Here is a 21,876-nt window from a genome sequence, read left to right as displayed (position 1 = left end):
TTGGGTGGGAAAATTTAACTGTTCTTCCTGGACTATCTTCTTACTACCTGCATAACGTCATGTCTTATGACATTTAGGAAGTGTAGTTCTTGGTGCATCACATGTTGGATATAATGATTACTGATGTGATTTGGTCAGCTGGGGAAAAGTGTCATGTTTGCATCTTCCACCTAGCCACTCACTTTCTGCCGTCCGATGCTGGCCTCATTACCACTAGAATCAAAAATTTAAACCATGAGTTTCTTTTACATCCAAATCTAAGCTTAAAGAATAGTTCTATATTGCATAACTATTTGGGCAGGAAGGAGAGGGGACAAAGGTGACCATGTAGCTACAATGGTTTTTATTTTGGCCTTAATAAATGTGATTTGGTAGTTTTGGCAAGTCTTTGGGAAATAGCTCCAATAAAGTTAATGTTGAAATCCATTGAAAGGAATGTGGGTATTACCCAATTGGTTTTGCTTTTTGAAAAGGAGCTAAGCTATACAACTCTAATTTACTCTCTACTGGATTTTCATCTTTGTAGTTACTGAAACTCTGAAGCTAGACCGCTTTGATGAATTTGGATACACATTTTTAGCGCCAAGGTTGGTGTAAGCACTATATTACTAGATTTTTTAAAATATGGAAGTTTTATTCATTGTACTGACAATTACAAAAACATGCAGTCATAAGCTTTATCCAGTCTCTGTTAGTTTCATGTAGTTCCCATTGAAATCAATGGGGTTGTTATGGCTAATGAGGCCATAACTAATGTTCAATTTTTTTCAGTGGGAGCAACATTCAGCTAAGGTCCAAAACACACTGCAGAAATAATCCAGTTTGAGATGGTTTTAACTTCTCTGCTAAGTGCTAGGGAATCCTGGGAATTGTAGTTTATTGTGGCTCCAGAGCTCTCTGACAGGGAAGGCTAATTGTCTCACAAAACTACAGTTCCCAGAATTCCCTAACATTGAACCAGAGCAGCTAAAGCAGTCTCAAACGGGATTATTTCTGGACTGTGTTTTGGATCATAGTTTGAAAACCTTTATCATATTTAAAAGGAGTTTTTCTAGCACTGAAATGCTGGGCATTAAAGTGGTCTCAAACTGGATTATTTCTCTTGGGTGTTTTGGACATTTGTTAGACTGGATCTATATTCACTTACAGTAAGAAAATATATTTGGAAATATTTAAATTGGAACCTTTCAAATTTAGATTATATTGAGTAGCATTTTACATCAATAGCAGCTCAGCACAATCACACATTGTCATATTTCAAAAAAACCCACAAATTAATGATTTTAATTTTCTCCATGTTAGGGAGGTAAAGCCTCAACTATTTTGTCCTTGTATTCAAGTATCAATTACTCCCCTGCTACAGGAGAAGATGGATATTTCTGTATTCTACCTCTATTTGTGCACCCTTAATTGTTCTTGGAAATTATTTTGTTCAGAAACACTTGTGGTTTTTCTGCAAACAAACAAAAACAAATATTTCCTATTCGCAGAACATGTTTCTTTTGTAGATAACTGCATTTACACCTTTTTTTCCTTTAAAAAAAACACTTGTATTTCTGGACAGAACAGTAATCCTGAACACTTCAATATGTGTGTTTCCCAAATATTGTGAAACTGATTTTTCAATTAAGAAAGCAATAATGGTGAACATTTTTCCATTCCTATTGTACCCTGTAATTTGTAGGAATGCAAAATAAGCGCTTCATTAGGACCAACTACGGTTCATAAAACAGTGGGGAAGGAAAGAATTTTTGAAAATATTTTTACTATTATGAAAAAAATGTTTCTTGAATGCTATGAAATCCTAATGAGGAAAATCTCAAACTAACAGAACTTAATCTGCACAGAATTTGGACATAGCTTCTTCTTTTTTTTCATTTTCTCTACAGAAATACAGCATTTTCTGCACAGAATATAATACTCCATAAAAAATGGTGGAGGTTGTTTAAAAGCCATGTGCATAAGTAAATTTTAAGCATTTACATAGTTTGGGATTAGAATTTGGGTTCACTGTAAAAGACACATACAGTACAAAGCACTTTTTTTTTAATCAACCATTACACATTGCACATCAGTGATTCTAGATGAAGACTGGGCGGAACTATATGAAATTGAGGACCTTCCCATCTACAATTACTGATTCTTTATTTTGACAATGAAATTAGAAAGGATTTATATCCCTACAAAATAATGTGTGAACTGCTATTCCTAAACCTTTGCTTTTTTGTTTGTAAAACAGTTGCGCGGTACAGACCACCCAGAAAGGGCGACCTGCCGGTGCCTGTTTTTCCACTGGAGGGAAACCAAACGGCACGGCTTCCCGGTGGCAGAAAAAGAACCCACAAAAAGCAGGATCTTTTAAAGCCACGGCAACGGCGAAACACATGTACCACTGGTGCACTTACGTAACAATGGCGGTGCCCATGTATACAGGGCGCCACTATTGTCATGCCCTTGTCACGTGCGAGGGTTGTAGGGTGTGTGGGCGCTCCACCCCCCAGGCAACCCTTGCACATGATGAGGGTGCCTGAAAGGCCGGTATGTACTGGGCCCGTAATAATTAAGTGAAGTTCAGATTACCTTTGTAATGACTGATTTAAAAAAAAGTGTTTTGTACTGTATCAGTCTGTTACGGTGAACCCAAATTCTAATCCTAAACTATATAAATGCTTAAATTTTATTTATTTATTATTTATTTCAAGGATTTATATCCCACCTTTCTCCCACAATGGGATTCAAGGTGGGTAACAACAACTTAAAAAGACAGAAGTTTAAAAATCTTGATTACAAAAGTTAAAAAAATTAAACATTATTAATATTAAAATATAATTTAACAACACTTAGTTAAAACCAGTAAAACCAGTAAAAAAAACACCATTTATAGCACATGGCAGAACACATGTAAAATTCATCCACCAAGTGCCTGCCTAAATGAAAAATGTCTTAAGCTGCCGACAGAAAGAGAGCAAGGAGAAGGAAGGGAAATCCACAGTCTGAGAGCAGCCACAGAGAAGGCTGTCTCCCAAGTCTTCACCGAATGTGCCTGCAAAAGTGGGAGGACTGGGAGAAAGCCCTCCCAGAATGATCTTAGAACTCAGGCTGTCTTGTATAGGGAGATATGTTCCTTCAGATAGTCTGTACCCACAGGCTTTAAAGGTCAATACTAGCACCTTGAAGTCTGCCCAGAAACAAACTGGTAGCCAGAAGAGCTGTTTCAAGAGGGGTGCCACATGATCCCTGTAGCCAGCCCCAGTCAACAGCCTGGGCACAGCATTTTGCACCTGCTGAAGTTTCCCAGCAGTTTCAAGGGCAGGCCCACATAAAGTCCATTGCAGTAGTCCAGATGGGATGTACTCAAAGCATGTGTCACTGTAGCCAGATTTGACTTCTCAAGAAATGGCCGCAGTGGGTGCACTAGTTTAGCTTTGCAAATGCATTCCTGGCCACAGCCAAGACCTGGGCAACCAGGCTCAGACCCAAATCCAGGAGCACAACCAAGCTGTGAACCTGAGATTTCAAGGGGAGTGTAACCCCCTGTAATCCAACACAGTGCAATGTGTAAAAGTAACTCTCAATAACTCTTAGGATGATATATATGGAAATATGTTTGACTGAATACATTTAATTCGTTATGTATCACGTAAGTGGTGCCTTTGAATTTAAAAATGGTGGCCCTGTCCATTACTGTGGCAATATATTGTGGCTCTTAGGAAGCTAGTTTCCTAATAGGGTCTCATGTCAAAACTGATCAGAATAAAAATACTCTGTCCATGCATATATCATTTTGATACTTCACACTTCATAGAATTATGCCTTTCAGTTTCTCTGTCTTGTGAGAGAAAAGGGGTACCAGGCAAACTCCAGGCAACTACTTCTGGGTGACACATTCTAGGAAAGGAAAAGTATGTCAAATAAATGTTTATTTCATGTCTGAATATGCTGAGACTCAGGTCTAATCTGCACTGCAGAAATAATGCAATTTGACACTGCTTTAACTGCCATGGTTGAATGCTGTGGAATCCTGGGATTAGTAGTCTGTTGTGGCCCCAGAGCTGTATGACAGAAAACTAAATAGCTCACAAACTACAAACCCCAGAATTCTTTAGCATTCAATCATGGCAGTTAAAGCAGTGTCAAATTGCATTATTTCTGCAGTGCAGATTAAACCTCAGGCAGATACCTAGTCAGTGCTTTGGTTTTATAAAGTGGTTTAAGCCCAGTTTTAAAAACTATTCTTTTCCTCCTAGAGAATACTGTGGTCCTGTGAAAATAACTGACAACAACACAGCATTTCTTCTGAATTTTAGTGAATATATTGATAGATATACACCACAAAGTACTTCATGTAAGTATTGCTGTTTCAATAAAATGGCTCATTACGAGGAGATGCCAGTGCTAAGTGTGGGAACCAGACAATTCCAAAGAACTATTTGGAAAGTTAAATATCCTGTTTTATGAAATGATATGACTATACTGTTTATTGGGTTTGTGCTTATATACTTGCCAAAGTATATTTGCTGTTCAGGACTATTGTAATTAATTTACATTTCTTTTTGTTTGATGGTTTTAATCAGTACAAAATGACCTGGTAGTCTGAAATTTGCTTTTCAAGTGAAGTGGGAAGTGTGAAGAGAAGAAATAGGGATGACTCAATGGATTGGGAGGAAAAAGCAAGGGAGGTGGGCTAAGATGTACATTTTGGGGTGTGTGGATGAGTGTGTGGAGGAAACGGTGCAAGAAAGAGCAAGAGAATGATTTGGATGAACAGATCTTGTATTCTTGGACTATAGGTGTGAGAGTCCAATCGCCTTGGGGCTGGTTGCACTATTTGAATAAGAGAACTGCAAGGACAAAGCTGTGATTTTGAGTTTTGAAGCTCAGTGTTGCCTGAGACATGTTTTCAGGATTTTGGAGAAAGTTAATCTCATCAGTGTGCCCTTTTGATAAGATGGATGTTTTGTGACTGCCCTCACTCACCAGAGCAGCCATTCATTTTCTGAATTGGCTTTGCTTCCATTTTGTGATGGGATGCACAACATCTGGTGGCACAATGGTTAAATGCCTGTACTGCAGTCACTCACTCATAAACCATCAGGTTGCGAGTTCAATACCAGCAAAAGCTCAAGCTCAACTCAGGCTTGCATCCTTCCAAGGTCGCTAAAATGAGTACCCAGATGGTTGGAGGCAATTAGCTTACACTTTGTAAACCACTTAGGGAGTGCTTAAGTGCATTAATAAGCAGTATTGAAATGTACTTGCTATTGCTATTCTCAAAATTCAAAATTCTGCTAGACCTCCCAAACTAGGAGTGATCTAATGTTTAGAGTAGTAGGCCTGGGTGTGCGATACTCTAGTACAAATCCAAGTTGATCAGTGGAATTTACATGATATTTGGTGTAAAACATTAGTTGTAGCTTAGGGATCAAGACTGTACTTATTAATTTATGTAACTAAGCTGTGATTTTGAGTTTTTGTGCATTTATCTTCCATCTTTCTCACAGAGGTGGTATCTAAGGTGGCTGACAACATGATTGGAAAAACAACTAAAATGAAAAAATGTAAAAATGTAAAAAAAAGTTAGATTATTAAAACAGAATTAATTATGTTATAATGAAGTATGTAAAGAATATTCCCATTCTTTTCCTGTGAAGAAACAGGGTGTCAGAGACAGCATGTCTAGAGAATGGTTAGCTGCCATAAGATTTTTCTTTTCTTTTCTTCTTTCTTTCACACTCTCTCAGCCTCAGGGTAGCAATAGCAAATTCCCCTCTGATGAAACTTGCGAAGAAAACCCCATGATAGTTTCTCCTTACGGTCGCCAGGAACATTTTGAGGTTGTGCGCACGCACACACACACACACAAGGCACACTCTCTCTGAGCCTTAGGCTAGCTATAACAACTCCCTTCTGATGAAATGCACACTCTCTCTGAGCCTCAGGCTAACTGTAGCTTCCTCCTTCTGATGAAACGCCACATTGCCGCTGCTTCTTCTCCTTCCTCCCTCCTGGCTCTCACCAGAGATGAGTGGGCAGCTGGAGGCATGGGGCTACCTCCGCCACTCCCTTCTCCTCGTCCTCTTCCTTCTGCCTGCCTCCCTCCCTCCCTCCTCTCACCTGCAGCAAGATGCTTGTGTGCCCACAGAGAGGGCTCTGCGTGCTGGCTCTGGCACGCGTGCCATGGATTTGCCATGGCTGGAATAGATGGTCTGACAAGGAGGTTTCCTGCATTTGTGATTGGCATTTTGTGTCTTTCCTTTTATAGGTAATGATATGGTTATGAGAGCTTTGCTGGATGCAGGATTTACAAGTGAACTTGTTCAGAATTACTGGAGTAAGCAGGACCCGTGAGTGTTCTTTTCCTCCCCACCTCCCATGGCACAAACACTGTGTTCCTATTTGTGAATTACAGTCGGCCTCCACATTCTTGGGGAATAGGCATGTAAGACCCCTCTGAAACTGGAAAAATGTGAATATGTGGGGGAAGGTGGGAGGGGTGTGCCTGCATGCTCCTTCTTTCCCTCATGAATACATGCCAATTCTGCCTTACCCGGTGCTTGACCAGCTGAGTGAAGCTTCCCTCAGCTAGCAAAGCCTCTTCCCCCACCCATGCTTTGGCCAGCTGAGAGAAACTTCCCTTGGCCGGCCAAAGCACAGGAGAATGCTTCCAGGCTGCTACTTCTCTCCTGGGCTTTTTTCCCTAAGGAAAAATGCCTGCGAGGGAGGAGGAGCATGTGTGTGCCCTTCATGGCCATACTCGCAAGTATTCAAATCCATGAATGTTAAATGCACAAATTTGAAGGGCCGACTGTTCTGTGATATATCAAAATAATATCAAATGAGAATGTAAATTTTTGGTAAGTGCAAGAAAAACACACCATGGCATTCATCATGTACATATATTTGGTTTAAAATGTTTTAAAAAGATCTTTGGTAAATGGTGGGTTGCTATCAGGCTCATTGAAGACCCACTGAAATTCTAATTGATTTCTGTGTATCTGCTCTATACCCAGTTGTCATCCTTCCAAATTCAATTTACACAACTCTCTTTCAATCTCTCTCTCTCTCCACAGTGGGCAGGGCATTACAGCACGATTTGTAGCTACTGATGGAGGAATCACAAGAGTGTATCCCAAAAGGTAAGGTCCCATGTAATTTTAGGTTATAAAGCACAGACATTGAGGAAACTGGTTGCTTTTGAGTGTGTTGGATTGCCATTAGAATTTAGGCACCTCTCCCTCCACCTTAGATTGTAAATTGGTAATTGAATACAATTGGCCCTTCATATCTGCAAGGACTCCATTCCAGATCCCTCTGCAGATAGCAAAAATTGTAGGATCTCATCCCATTGACAATAATGAGGTGGGGCCATCTGGGATGGTCCAATCTGCAGATGACTGGTCCACCAGTACCGAGGGCTGGCTGTAGTATTAGTAATTGTCTTTCTAACAGGAGTTAGCAATGACCTTGGGATGAAAAAGTACAACAGAGTGTTCCCCCAACCCATTAGATGCTGCATCACTGTTGCTGCTACTAAATTACTAAAAGCGCCTGAATTTTGCCACAGTAGCCTTTGAAAATTGGTAGCAACTTCCATGGCTGTATGGTGCAAGAGAGTCCCAGAATATCTCTTTATACCACAAAGCCTTCTGTTTGAGCAGCAGTACTTTACTCACTCTCACAACTCCTCCATCGTAGTCTACACACTAGTTAGCTTACAGAATTATCCTGGCTACCCAGATGGAATGGCTTTGAAAGAATAATATTGACATTTAAGTATTCTACCCTTCCCACATTGATCCTTAAAATAGGAAAGTATTAAGGAGATTCTTAATTATACCTACACATGTTTTTCACAACAATAATTAATGTTCAGCCACTGCTAAATTTTGGGAAGAAAACCAAATCTGTGAGGGAAGCTGTATTAAACCTCAAAGACTGTGATCTCAGTCAGCAATCCTTCACACAGCAGACTGCCCTGACTGCTTCAAGGCTAAGACAAAGTGTACATCGGAGACCTAACACTACTAATGCAATTAAGAGGAAGATATAGACATCAGTCAACTTTTAGGAAGACTAGGAAGAATTTGCTCAGATGTTTGGTACTCTCTACTTTGAGGAACACCTTACATTGTGCAAACTAGAGGCAGTTAAAACAGTGTTACAGTCAGTGACTGCTTCAATGGAGTCTATTAATTCCTTGTTACCCTCTAGTTGCCTCTCAGTTGGACCACTGACAAATATGCTTCCTGAATGCTCAACTGCACCTAAGAACAAAAAAAAGAAGGCAATCTAGTTCATGTAGTCCAATCACACAACAGCATTCAAGCAGCAAGTCAAAGACTCAGTCGATCTTTTTGTTATATTTTCATAAATTGAATTTGTTTCCATTTTTTCAAGATATAGCCATTAATTTTTGCATGAAAAAATGTGGGTTTGAGAAACACTTCTTTATAAAAAATTATAATAGAAATAATTTTCCAGTGCAGTGAAATAAATCGTACGGAAATTTATATATGATTATGACCTTTTTTCTTGAGAAGTGGTTCATAGGTTTCATGAGATTATCAGATGGGCCCATGACCCATGAAAAGTTAAGAACCACTGCCTTATGGCACATGGAATTAATTCCTCTTATGCCTTAACAAATTTCTGGATTTCACAGTGTATCAGGACAATTCAGAATGAAAGGAATTCTTGCAATAAGTAACTTTAAATGTCCTCAACTAGTGTTAACTAGCACTGCAGTTTTTACTCTGATATGAATGAACTGTTAGTGAGTTCAGTTCAATGGGGTTTACTCTTATGGAAGGAGGAATAGATTGCTGTAATTCTAGAAAGAATAACCTACAATTGAACTCAATGAGGCCACCTTTGAGTTGACATGCATAGAACTGCTGTGGTAGTCTCAAGGAAATGTTTGGTGGACAAGTAAAAAGTGACAGTTATGTTTCATGTTCAGTGCAGGCGAATACTGGACAGAAAATGCTGAAACATATGAACAGAGTTACTACAAAAGGAGCTTAGATAATGAAAACTATGTCTTCACAGCTCCCTTCTATAACCGTAAGTCTTTGGGTACCTAAAATAACATTATTAAAGCTGGTGATTAACAGTTATTGACAAAATCTGAATGGTTCTTCTTTGGTTGCATCCGCACTGCAGAAATAATTCACACTACTTTAATTGCTGTGGCTCAGTGTTATGGAATTCTGGGGACTGAAGTTTTGTGAAGCATAATGATCACGGAGGATCTCGATAGATAATGAGGACATCAAAATAGTTAAAGATTTCTCATACCTTGAATCAAACATTGAATGGAACAGACACTTAAGTCAGAAATAAAAAGACTAGGAACAGGAAGGCAGCCATGAAAGAATTAGACAAGATCCTATAGTGTAAAAATATACAACTGATCACTAAAGTTAGAACCTTCCAATCCATTGTATTCGCCATTATCATGTATGGATGAGAGAGCTGGACAGTGAAGAAAGCTACAGAAAGAAAAGAAACCCTTTTGTGATGTGGTGCTGGAGAAGAGTGCTAATACCATGGACAGCCAGAGATACTATGGACAGCCAAGGAGACAAACAAATGAATCAAGCCTGCACTCTCCCTGGAAACCAAGATGATAAAACTGAGGCTACTGTATTTTGGCAAAATCATGAGAAGGCATGACTCATTTTTTAAAAAAACAACAATAATGGTAAGGATGGTAGAAGGCAGCAGGTGGGGAAAAAGGAAGACCATACTCCAGATGGCTAGACTTAATCAGGGAGGTCACAAGCCTGAATCTTCAGGAACTAAGCAGAGCATTGGAGAATAGGGCATCTTGGGGCTCATCCATAGCGTCGCTATGAGGCAGGGCTAATTGAAGGCAGTAAACAACAAGATACATTTAGCCTTTTCTGTCAGAGCTCTGGTGTCACACCCACACACATGTAATGGATACAAAAAAGTGCAGGACCTCAAGACCCATTACCATCAAAGGATGCCAATGTGTGTGTGGATGTATCGGTATGGTTGCATATACATGCTGTCATTGATGGTAATGGGTGGAGCCATCTGAGGATGCTCAAATCCATGGATAGTTAGCCCACCGATATGGAGGGCCAACTATATATAGTTTTTAATAAATCAGTGTAGTCAGGTGGGGGAGGGGGAAGTAAGGATTGAGCGGGCGGTCCAAGTGGAAGGGGAGCATAAGGACCCAGAGGGAGTGGGTGGAGAGGAGGCAACGCCCTGGGAGGAGGATATAAGTGGGGAGGGACAGGTGAATTGAGGAGGGAGACGCGGAAGAGGGGGACGCCCTGAGGCGGTCGTGAGAGGAAGAGCGGGGGTACTCTGGAGCCCAGGAAGGGTAGGATGCCCGGTGACTTTGGAAGGGCGACACGGCCTGATAAGGGTGGGACCACACAGCGCTGTAACTTTACCCAACCCTCGGAGGGAAGGGGATTTCCAGTACCCGCACGAAGAGGAGTGGAGACGCCAGGCTAAGGAACCCCTGGAGGGTGAATGGTGGGACCCGAAAGGGGAACATTGGGAACAAAGACCAGGGCCTGAGCTGAGAGAAAAGGCAGACTGGGAACCCAGTGAGAAAGGACGCGGAGGACACCCAGCAGGAACCAGCTCTGAAGAAGAAGTCCAGGGCAGAGATCCATAAGGAAAGACCCGCGGTGAAGCAACCCGGGTCCGGGCAGTTTGTTATATCTGTTATTCATGTTTAGTAAAGTTTGAAGCATCTTCCTGTGTTCAGTGTGGTGTTTGGGAAACTGAAACGTAACTCAGCACCCGTGCACTGGCAATATGTCGCAGGAAGGAAACGCCCCACCCTCAATCAGACAGGCATTCAAAACACAAAGCTTTTAAAGAATGTGTCCAGAACCCTATTCCTGCCCATATGGATGGCTGACTGTACAAACCTTGACATCTGAATTTTGCAGCAATTAAATGCCCAACCCTTATCCATTTGAAAAAGCCTAAGAGCAAGAAAAAATTGAAAAAATGTTTACCTGCTGCTAAAGGATAGCAAAGAGAAGCCATCTTGGCCTCCCTATGGAGGGCGTTTGAGTGCCTGGGAGCAGCCACTGAGAAGGCCCTCTCCCTTGTTCCTACCAAATGAGCCTGGGAAAGTGGTGGGAGAGAGAGAAAGACCTCTCCAGATGATCTTAGCATGCTAATTGACTCATAAAGGGAGATACAGTCTTCAAATAATCTGGACCTAAACCATAAAGGGTATGTTACAGCTAAGGATTTTGGGACTCATTGATACATGTGTGTCTTTTTTTAAAAAAATGAATTGTGGTCTGATTTATTACCTAGACATCTATTAAGATTTTTTTTCTTCTTCTTCTAAAACACAGGAAGTAACTATGAAGACGGTATTATGGTAAGCAAGGCTGTGCAAATAGATATCAATGGAAAACTTCTAAAGCCTGCAGGTAGGAAGGAACAGAAGTGACATCTATAAGCAACTGTCATTTGTTATTGGTCATAGCCTGCTGTGGCACCTCAGTTATGAAATACTCTTCTCTTAGAGGCCCAACTAGCAGCAGCATGACTTTTTATTTAAGTCTTTGGAGTCTAATAGATTTTATTCAATTTGCTTATGTTGGTGTAGTTTACATTATTCTAAATTGCTTTAAGTGTTTTCAAATTGTCTTATTTTAAGTCTTAAATGGATTAATATGCTTTTAGGTGTTTAAAAATTATTCTTATTGTTTTAAACTATTCTAAACTAATTTTATTGTACTCTTTCTTTCTACATTAGATATAGGGATGGGATACTGGATTTATGGCATATCATTAGTAACAACATTAATAAGCAGTAAATGCGATTGGATGTTTTATTATAAAGCATATACCTGTGTTATTTTGTTTCCTTCTTAAAAAAATTCCCTCTTTGACTATGTAAAAGTTCTAACTGATTATTTGAAAAACATTTAGTTTGGAATGTGGATCATTCTGGAGGCAAATTTCTAAGCTCAGCTAATATGCTCTGTTACAACAGACAATTAAATGTTATATGCTTGCATTTCCCTGTTTTCTTAACATTCTTCCTGTTTCATGTATTTATTGTTAGTTGTTGGAGTCAAAATAAATATAACCAACTGGATGGAAAATTTCATTAACATCACCTCAAAGAATCAGGTCCAGGTAAAGAACTATCATGTCTCTCTGTGAATGTTTGAACTTACTGTAAGTAGTGATTCAAATGTATGTCCTTACCTGCACTTCAGTTCCAACTGGAAATACTGATTCAAGTATTTGTGTAAACCTAAATGGCAGGCAACATTAGTCTGCTCATAATGTTTTCTGCAGCCTGCCTTGCCACTAATGGATACAAGAGGAAAGTTTTGTGAATAAATTAAGAGATACTCACAACATTAGATGTCTGATCAATTACCCATAAGAATATTTGTGCCAAGGAAGGCCCTGCTTAATTCAAAATTCATGTCTTTCCCACCATCACTATTTTTCCTGCCACATTATTTTCATTTTCCTGCACCTCCAATATTACTTATACTTACAAGAGCCAGGGAGAAAAGCAGGAACAACAAAAAGTGGTCCAGTTGCTTGTCTTCTGTCTTTCTGTGAAGCATGCAGATGCTGTGGCCTGAGCCGTTTTCAAGGAGAAGAAAGAGACATTTTCCTGTCCACATAAGGAGTGTTAGAAACCAGAGATTTTAAAGGAAAGTTTGGTTATATTATTGGGGAATTTTGTAAGGCTGGGTAGCCTCATTCCCCCAAAAAATTCCATTAAATTCTGAGTCAGTTTAGGCCCCGTCTCCTGAAGAAGTAAAAGTCCACATAGGATACAAGTGGGTATAGTGCAGATGTTTGAGTGGAAGGAAGTGCTCCGTTCATGGAGTTTACATACCAGTCCCTTTCAACTAGCTGTAAGAAAGCCTTCCCACATACACACATTTGTGAAACATAATAATAATAATAATAATAATAATAATAATAATAATACAGCGGGTCCTTGTTATACGTGGGGATCCGTTCCGGACCCCCCCCGCGTATAACAAAATCCGCGTATGCTCAAGTCCCATTTGTCCCAATGGCAGCGCGCGTGCATGCGCGCCGCCATTGGAAAAAAAGTTCCTTCTCCCTCCCCTCCCTCCCTTCCCTCCTCCCTTCCCTCCCTGCCTCCCTCTCTTCCCTTCTCCTTACTTACCTTCTCGGCGCAGCGGCTTGGCCTCCGCCGCCGCCGCTGCGAGAGAAGCCGGGTGGCAGCGGCGGTGGCAGAGACCAAGCCTCGGCTTCCTTGTCGCCGCCGTGCAAGGGCGCGATGGCAGTGCTGGAGGCCTCTTGGCCCCCAACAGTACCGCCACCGGGCCTTTGCCACAGGGGCGGCAAGGGAGGAGGGCTGCCGCGCCGGAGGCCTTTAAGGCCTCCCGCGCCGGCATCCGGCCTCCTCCAGGCCGCCGCCGCTGCGGAAGGGGTGGGTGTCGGTGCTGGAGGCCAAGAGGCCCCAGCACTGATACCTGGCCCTTCCGTGGCTGCGGAGGCCTGGAGGAGGCCGGGTGTCGGTGCTGGAGGCCTCGCAGGCCTCTGCTGCTGCTGCCCTCCGCGCCTCCTCTTCCTCACCTCCGCGCCCAAAAAAAGGCGCGGAAGTGGGGAAAAGGAGGCATGGAGGACAGCAGCGCCGGAGGCCTGCGAGGCCTCCAGCACCCACACCCGGCCTCCTCCAGGCCTCCGCGGAAGGGGCGGGTGTCGGTGCTGGAGGCCAAGAGGCCCCAGCACTGACACCCGCCCCTTCCTTGGCCGCGGAGGCCTGGAGGAGCCCGGGTGCTGGCGCTGGAGGCCTTGAAGGCCTCTGGCGCTGCTGCCCTCCACGCCTCCTCTTCCAAAAAAAGGCGCAGAGGTGGGGAAGAGGAGGCGCGGAGGGCAGCAGTGCCAGAGACCTTCAAGGCCTCCAGCACTGACACCCGGCCTCCTCAGTGCCGCGGAAGGGGCGGGTGTCAGTGCTGGAGGCCAAGAAGCCCCAGCACTGACACCCGCCCCTTCTGCGGAGGCCTGGAGGAGGCCGGGTGTGGGTGCTGGAGGCCTCGCAGGCCTCCGGCGCTGCTGCCCTCCGCGCCTCCTTTTCCCCACCTCCACACCTTTTTTTGGGCGCGGAGATGAGGAAAAGGAGGCGCAGAGGGCGGCAGCAGCAGCAGAGGCCTTCGAGGCCTCCATCACCGACACCCGGCCTCCTCCAGGCCTCCGCGGCCACGGAAGGGCCAGGTATCGGTGCTGGGGCCTCTTGGCCTCCAGCACCGGCACCCGCCCCTTCCGCAGCGGCGGCGGCCTGGAGGAGGCTGGATGCTGGCACGGGAGGCCTTAAAGGCCTCCGGCGTGGCAGCCCTCCTCCCTCGCTGCCGCTGTGGCAAAGGCCCGGTGGCGGTGCTGTTGGGGGCCAAGAGGCCTCCAGCACCGCCATCGCGCCCTTGCACAGCGGTGGCAAGGAAGCCGAGGCTTGGCCTCCGCTGCCGCTGCCACCCGGCTTCCCCCGCAGCGGCGGCGGCGGAGGCCAAGCCGCTGTGCCGAGAAGGTAAGTAAGGGGAAGGGAAGGGAGGGAGGCGAGGAGGGAAGCGAGGGAAGGGAGGGAGGAGAAGGAAATTGTCCCCAATGGCGGCGCGCGTGCATGCGCGCCGCCATTGGGGACAATTTCCCAATTTGCCATCCGCGGATGCTCAAATCCGCGGATGGCAAATCCGCGTATAAGGAAGGCCGACTGTAATAGAATTTAATGTTGAAAATGAGTATGTTCTTAGTAGATATTTTGATGACAGTAGCACATAGGAAGACAAAATAGGGATTTATAAATGCTAGTGAATTTGAACAAAAGTGACTGCTCTTCCCAAATGGTTTTATGTTGTAATCTGACAGGGCTGTAAAAGTAGCATTATATCAGCTACTACAAGTAGCTTTGTAGTCATTCTTTCATAAAATGTCTTATGTTTTTTGTTTTCAGTGCAAAAGTGAACTGTGTGGATGTGAAAGAAACAGTGTGGTAAGCAGAAATCTTTTTGCAGACAAGCTGTTGTTGCGGGTAATGTTTGGAAGGCCAGATATTCTTGTCTGTATTTCACTGGAGCATTTAAGACACATGCAATTTGTAGACTAACAAGCAAGTGTGCCACTCCCTACCTTTGCAGGAGAAGGTATGTTAGCTATCCTGAGTCAGTCCAGAAACAACTGTTGTTGATAGGATTAGACCTATGTTAAAATTTTGTAGTATTTTGTACACAACGAAATGGGCTGAAATCCTGTTAATGGCATACACAGGTGTTAAGTCCACCTCATGCCTGTGTATGTCCCGTCTTGTCTTGTCCTTCTTTCTTTCTTTCTTTCTTTCTTTCTTTCTTTCTTTCTTCCTTCCATCCTTTTTTGCAGTGGTTGATATTTTTTTTTTCTTTCCTCTGCAAGGCCCAAAATCTAACTCCTGTGGGCTTACCATTTAGCAGCTTCAGAATCCCATGCCTGATAAAGTGAGGAGGCTCAGAAATGTGTCACTACAGCCAGACACAGGAGTTTATCACACTAGGGCTGATTTTGACATTAAAGACAGATTAAAGTGCATTTAAAGCATCCCACAAGTGAAGCGGAAATGGCAAGTAATTGCACAAATGATTATCACATGCAATTGTGCAAAGAAAGTGATATCGAAAATGCATTTTTCACTGAAATCCCAAAAGTAAAAAGATGCACATTAATGCTTCTTTGTGACCACTTTAATGGCAGGTTTTATGCAACACTGTGTGAAATCGTAATGCGTAATTGCACAATTTTTCTGGGATATTCACAGGATAAATTCCCGATCTCCTTCATGTGATAAACTCCACAGAATCTTTTAATTATCTACTAAGATGTCTGGAGGACTCTGGTGGATCCTAGCATGTGGTGCAAACATTCTGTGTCTGGCTTTGAGGATATAGCCAGATACTGCTGTAATTCCTCTCCCCTGCATGTTCCATCTGCCATGGAATGGCCGTGGGGTGGGGCTGGGAAATGTTTTGTGGACAAATGTTGCATAACTACATTGTGACATATAGTATCTTGACCATCATATGTTAATAGTAATTGTTCTATATTATTAACTTCTTGGTGTCACAGGAAAAGAAAAAATATATTATGGATTAGAAATCTTACTTTATAAATCATACCTTTAATCAGCCACTTAGAATAAGGGAATCATAAAGTTGGTAAAGAGGACAATGGCCATCCTGTCCATCCCCTACCTTGCAGGACTATGCAATCCAAACACTCCCAACAGATGGCTATCCAGTCTCTGTTAAAAAAAAACCCCTCTGTTTAAAAAAACTTGAAGGGAGACTCCACCACACTCTGAAGCAGTATTCCAGTTGAATGTTTTCTAAAAAGAAAAATTAAATATTAAAAATTGGATGTAGTACCAGAACATATAAGAGCAAGATGTGGCCTCTGAGACTCTGAGACAGAGCAAGGATGAGAAATGTTCACTTCCCCCTTCCAACATCTCCCAATAAATCCATTAAAGTGACTATTACTTCTGCTTTGTTATCAGATTTCATAAGGGGTGAGGAAATGCTTGAGTTTTTTCCTTTTTAAAAGGAACATGGAAAGCACAGATCTTGTTTTTAACATAATTAGTAAAGCAGGAGGCTTCTGCAAGCACAAATTAGCTTGAAGACATAGGTCAAATTTTGTGCACCTTTAGATCTTGATTAACTGATCACTTGATAAGAGAGATTTCCATTTCTCTGTCTGTATTTATTTGCAAACTGCGTTGCTAGCCCTTTCTCATAGTCTCCTCCTCCTTTTCTTACTGATAGCATGTTGATTGTGTAATCCTTGATGATGGAGGATTTCTTCTGATGACAAATCAGGAAGCTTATATTCCAGAGGTAAGTGTGATGTAAGAGCAGTGTGACCAGGCAAAGGAGGACAAGGCACCATAAAATGTAGGCAATTCAAGAAAAATGTAGGACATTACCAAATAAAAGCTAAAAACACTAATACAAATTAATGCTTCTTAAACATGCTCAAAATAGGGGACATTTTGGAATTCCTCCTGGACAGGATGAAATGTAGGATCTGCCCTGGAAAAGGAGACCCTCTGGTCACCCTGTATAAGAGTGAAACTTCTTATATTCTCTAACCTTAAACTCTCTTATTTCATAATCACCAAACTTAGGGTTTGAGCATATACACACTTGTAACATCGGCACAAGTACATCACGGAAAACAGCATCAAACCTCACTTCAGTCTACACAGTAGGCAACCTAATGCAATCCACAGACAGTCCATCTGCAGCAGGAAGATAATAATCCAGACCTATCTTTAGAAGACTGTTTATGAATGACTGAAAAATAAATATAAATCACCATAAGCAAATTAAAATTAATCAATGAGTGTGGTGCTTTAAAAAATAACAAATAGTCAATAGTTGGATGATAAAACTGCATATGGTGAATGTTTCTAAATACAAAGTGGATGTTTACAAAGTTCATACAGTGTTTGATAGGATCGTTGTGGTGTGCATAGCATAAAATGTGTACTTTGATAAAATGGTCTTATGAGTTCCAAGGTTATATGAAATTTCTTATCTTCAATTGAAAAATCCATCACTGTCAAAAAAAATTGTAGAAAAAATTGTTTTGAATGCTTGATCCTGGAACACTTTATTGCATTCCTTAAAGGAATGATTTGCATAACCTTTTGTGTTCACATTATCATTGTTTGCTCTAATTAAAAAGTCTGATGTCAAATGTTTATCAGTTTGGAAAGTGAACAGGGCGACCCAAAAATAAGATAGATGTTTCTCCTTACTCAGAGGATGGCATAGGTATGCAGAAATATATAACTTTGTAAATTAAGAGAAACATAATCATAGAATCATAGAGTTGGAAGAGACCACAAGAAACAAGGATCCCCAGGAACACATAATCAAATCACCCCGGCAGATGGCCATAAAACGACCAAAGAAGGAGACTCTCTTTGACCACCACTCTCTGAGAGAATGTGTTCCACTGTCAAATACCTCTTACTGTCAGGAAGTTCTTCCTAATAATGAAGTGTAATCTCTTTCCCAGTAGTTTGAATCCATTGCTCCAGTCCTATTCCCTGGAGCAGCAGAAAACAAGTTTGCTCTATCCTCAATGTGATACCCCTTCAAATACTTAAGCAGGGCTATCATATCACCTCTTAACCTTCTCTTATCCAGGCTAAACTTACCCAGCTCCCTAATTCTCTCCTCATAAGGCATGGTTTCCAGACCCTTCAGTATTTTGGTCATCTTCCTCTGGACACACTCTGGCTTGTCTACATCCTAATATTATAACCCTTCCTCAATATATTTAATTGCTAATTTATAGGACTTACAGGTTCTAAGACATGTGTGATGTGAAGAACACAGTGACATGAAAATGTACTATAACTCATTTCACTTGATGTCATCAGGTTGTTTCCATACCTGATTATAAGAACCATAATAAAACAGCCACCCTCCACTGCCCTGCATCTTTTATTATAAGTTTCTTACTGTACGTTCCATACCTATGGCCAGAAGTAAGGTGACATGGGATTCATGTATAGCTGTACATTATGGTCAGGGTCTGGCAGTGGCCAAGACAGTGTTTGCACAGTTAAAATTGGTGTGCCACTTGTGCCTGTTCCTTGAGATGTCAGATCTGGCTATGGTGAAACATGCCTTAATTACATCCCATTTGATATGCACTCTACATGTGACTATCTTTGGAAACTGTCAATTTCAACAGGTCCAAAGTGCTGTGGCCAGGCTGAGACCTGGGGTGAACACAAAACTCCTTTATTGAAACAGCTTCACTGGTTGCCAGTCTAATTCAACTGCTGGTTTAAAATTCTGATGGTGACCTACACCACTTGGGTCAAGACTGTCTGAAAGACTGTATCTTCTCATGTGAGCTTGCCTAAGTCTTATGATCTTCCAGGGAGTACTTTCTCTTGAACCCACCACCATCACAGGCTTTTCTGGTAAGGACAGGACAGGGCCTTGTCAGTGGCTGCTCTCAGGTTGTGAGGCCAGGAAAGGGCTGGGAGGAGGACCTAGATGCACGCTCCTCTGGCTCCTCCTGAGTGCCACTTTCTGGCTTCCTGCTGTCTCGGAGAGACAGCGGGAGGCCCGAAAATGGCAGGGAGGAGGGAGAACGGGCACGCGAGTGCCTCTTCCACCTTCTCCCTCACCGCTCATGCCTGGTGAAATAGCATCGCGTGTCACTTCCAGCACGCGTGCCATAGGTTCACCATCATGGGTCTAGGAGCTGAAACCCAAAACATCAGGGGGACCTGCTGGTTTAGCATCAAAGCCTCATAAAATGCCAGGTTCCTGATCAATTACAGCTAGATTGCTGTGATGTTGATGAAAGTGTTGACCATTACATTATTTGGCAAACAAGTTAAAAGCAGGAACAGTAATTAAGTACTGTATGTCTAAAGTAAAGACTATTTATGTTTTCTTGAACAAATTTCTCTTTTATGTACTAGATTGGAAAATTCTTTGGTGAGATTGATCCAGGCCTCATGCGCAGTCTTATTAATATGTCACTATATGCCTTCAATAAGTCTTATGACTATCAGTCTCAGTGTGATCCAGAAGAAGAGCCAAGGCAAGGAGCTGGACTCCGCTCTGTCCATGTGGTCAGTGTCTTCTCACCTTTCCATGTTGTTATTGGTGATAAGTATTTAGAGATCCTTATAACATTTAACTTATTCTCTTCTCTTTTCTAGCCTACAATAGCAGATATTTTACATCTAGGGTGGTGGGCGTCTGCAGCTGCTTGGTAAGTGGAACTTTTCAGGTAGGTTTTATCTTGACCAAAGTCTTGATGAAGCCTTTGTATGTAGTACAGATTTACCTCTTTCAAATTTCTCCCCTGCATTCTTTTGGGTTTATAATAATTAGCTAAATAGAAAGTACTCTCTGGGGCTGAACAGACCTGCAATTTGAGCCAGCTTCCTGGCAGCGTGGAGGTGTGGCAACCACATGCCCTGACTCCACATCCAATCCAGCATCCCGCCACCTGCCCGATCAGATGGTGGGCAGCATTGGGGCATTCCTGCAGTCCAGCGACCAGACACCACATGCCGCAGGCGTGCAGAAGAGTTGGGGTGGCAACAAAAAGAGCACCTCTTTTCTGCCCCAAAAAGGAGTGGCATTTTGGGCCCAAAAAACACCAGATCAGGAGGGTTGCCACAGCCCTAATCCAGCACTTAAAGGGGGTTGCGCAAAGCCGCTCCTTTGGGGCAGTCTGTTTCATCCTTCCGATGCCTTTATCTGAATAATAAATTATACCCAGCAGAACAAAAATATACACATTTTCTCACCAAGGTCATAGAAAATAATTTTGCAATTTATAACACAACATGAATTAAGGGCCTTGATATCTGAAACTGAAATGCCTTTCTGTGTAGGACAGTAATCCAGAAAATAAACAGAAACATGACTAAAGTAAAAAGAGATTATCAGTACTAGCATCAAACTGAGAAAATCAGGGCTCAGTTTGTACATTGAGAAGGGTTTTTTGTTTTGTTTTTTCACATGCAAGTACTTTCTTGAAATGTTATATGTAATGAAATCTTGTAAGGATTTGGTAAAGTGGGGAGCTGCTATGAACAAGAGGTCAGTTAAATGATAATAAGAATGAAAGGAGAAACAACACTGTCAGAATTAATGTAGGAAAACCATAGGAAACTGAGGTAAAACTTTTTTTACCTGTATTTTACGAGAGAACAGATCTCCCTTGTTAATGGCCCATTATTGCTCTGTGGGTTTGCATCGTTCCAGATCCTGCTCCAGTTCACATAGAGGATTTAGAAAATTAATTCTATTGTTAATGCATACAGAATTTTGCCACAGCATTTAGTTCTCCCTTTTAATTTGTGTCTTTGCGGCACTGGTTATTGATATGAACATTGATGAAACACAGCACCAGAAGGATGCAGTCCTTTCGTGCTGTGTTACTTATGTATAAACAAGAGTTAATTTATTTTGATAATCTGCATGAAGAATGAAAATACATCAGTGAAAAACAGAAATGAAAAGTTATGAGAAAATGTACTGGTTCAACTATCTGAAAAGTATCGGGAAATCAAAATAAAACAAAATAGTAGGTTGCTTGTGCACCAGTCATGATTCACATATAAGACTAGATGAAACTGTAATTCCAAGAAAGAATTGGGTTGCAAGAAATTTCATGCTCTCATCAGCCCTAGTAAACATAGCCAGTGGTAAGGGCCACAGACTGTCTAAAACCTTTGCTAAGTAAATGAATTCTAATCACTTGTATTACCCCTCCAATACACCAACAGCACCATTGTTTTCTTTTCCCCTTTCTTCTTTTTATTTTCTTTCTTTTCTTCTCTGTCCTCCTCCAGTTTCTTTAGATGGTTCGAGAATAGGAAAATCAGTCTGTAGGAAACTCAGTGTGCAACTTTAAAGACTCAGAATGTTATACATGTTAGTTGACATGATAAGAGAGACTCCTGAGGTGGGGGATGAGGAGGAACCCATGGAAAATACAGGCTTGTTGATAAATATTATATATCATGTACCCTACAGCTGGGCAGGGTTAGTAGGATGCTCTTCATTTTTAAAAATGTAGGAACATTTTCAATAAAAATAATTGTAACAGAAGGGGGAGGGGGAAATCAGCCTTCATTGGAATATACCCAAAATTGCCCTGCATAACTTTCTGCCAGTGTTCTTATATGGCTACATGGGGAGGGAGGTTGTTAGTTGCTGCTTCTTTCATGGCTGCTCAGTCAGTTCCTGGCATAGGTCTACCCATCTGGACATAAACTGGCCATGATCCAAGGGTGAACAACTATGGAGGAAATGTGGGCCGGATTTTATTCCCAGACTCCCCAGCAAG

At 42.1% G+C, this 21,876-nt stretch overlaps 1 protein-coding gene across 4 annotated transcripts in view; it reads left to right on the top strand.

Moving 5' to 3' along the window:
* Positions 1–21,876, top strand: part of CACNA2D1 (calcium voltage-gated channel auxiliary subunit alpha2delta 1) — a 463,694-nt gene that overhangs the window by 421,265 nt on the left and 20,553 nt on the right. For all 4 annotated transcript variants that reach the window (XM_089524632.1, XM_089524630.1, XM_089524631.1 and 1 more), the window contains 11 exons: positions 527–587; positions 4,248–4,345; positions 6,263–6,344; positions 7,071–7,136; positions 8,960–9,063; positions 11,361–11,438; positions 12,080–12,153; positions 14,960–14,998; positions 16,800–16,871; positions 19,490–19,642; positions 19,733–19,785. In XM_089524632.1, the coding sequence (XP_089380758.1) occupies positions 527–587; positions 4,248–4,345; positions 6,263–6,344; positions 7,071–7,136; positions 8,960–9,063; positions 11,361–11,438; positions 12,080–12,153; positions 14,960–14,998; positions 16,800–16,871; positions 19,490–19,642; positions 19,733–19,785 (880 nt within the window). The remainder of the gene's footprint in view (positions 1–526; positions 588–4,247; positions 4,346–6,262; positions 6,345–7,070; positions 7,137–8,959; positions 9,064–11,360; positions 11,439–12,079; positions 12,154–14,959; positions 14,999–16,799; positions 16,872–19,489; positions 19,643–19,732; positions 19,786–21,876) is intronic.

This window comes from Sceloporus occidentalis, unplaced genomic scaffold (assembly GCF_023333645.1).
Source record: "Sceloporus occidentalis isolate IW3139 unplaced genomic scaffold, rSceOcc1.0.p SCAF_5, whole genome shotgun sequence".
Classification (NCBI taxonomy): Eukaryota; Metazoa; Chordata; class Lepidosauria; order Squamata; family Phrynosomatidae; genus Sceloporus; species Sceloporus occidentalis.
Note: the sequence above shows the minus strand (reverse complement) of the source record. Positions and strands in the feature narration are given on the sequence as shown.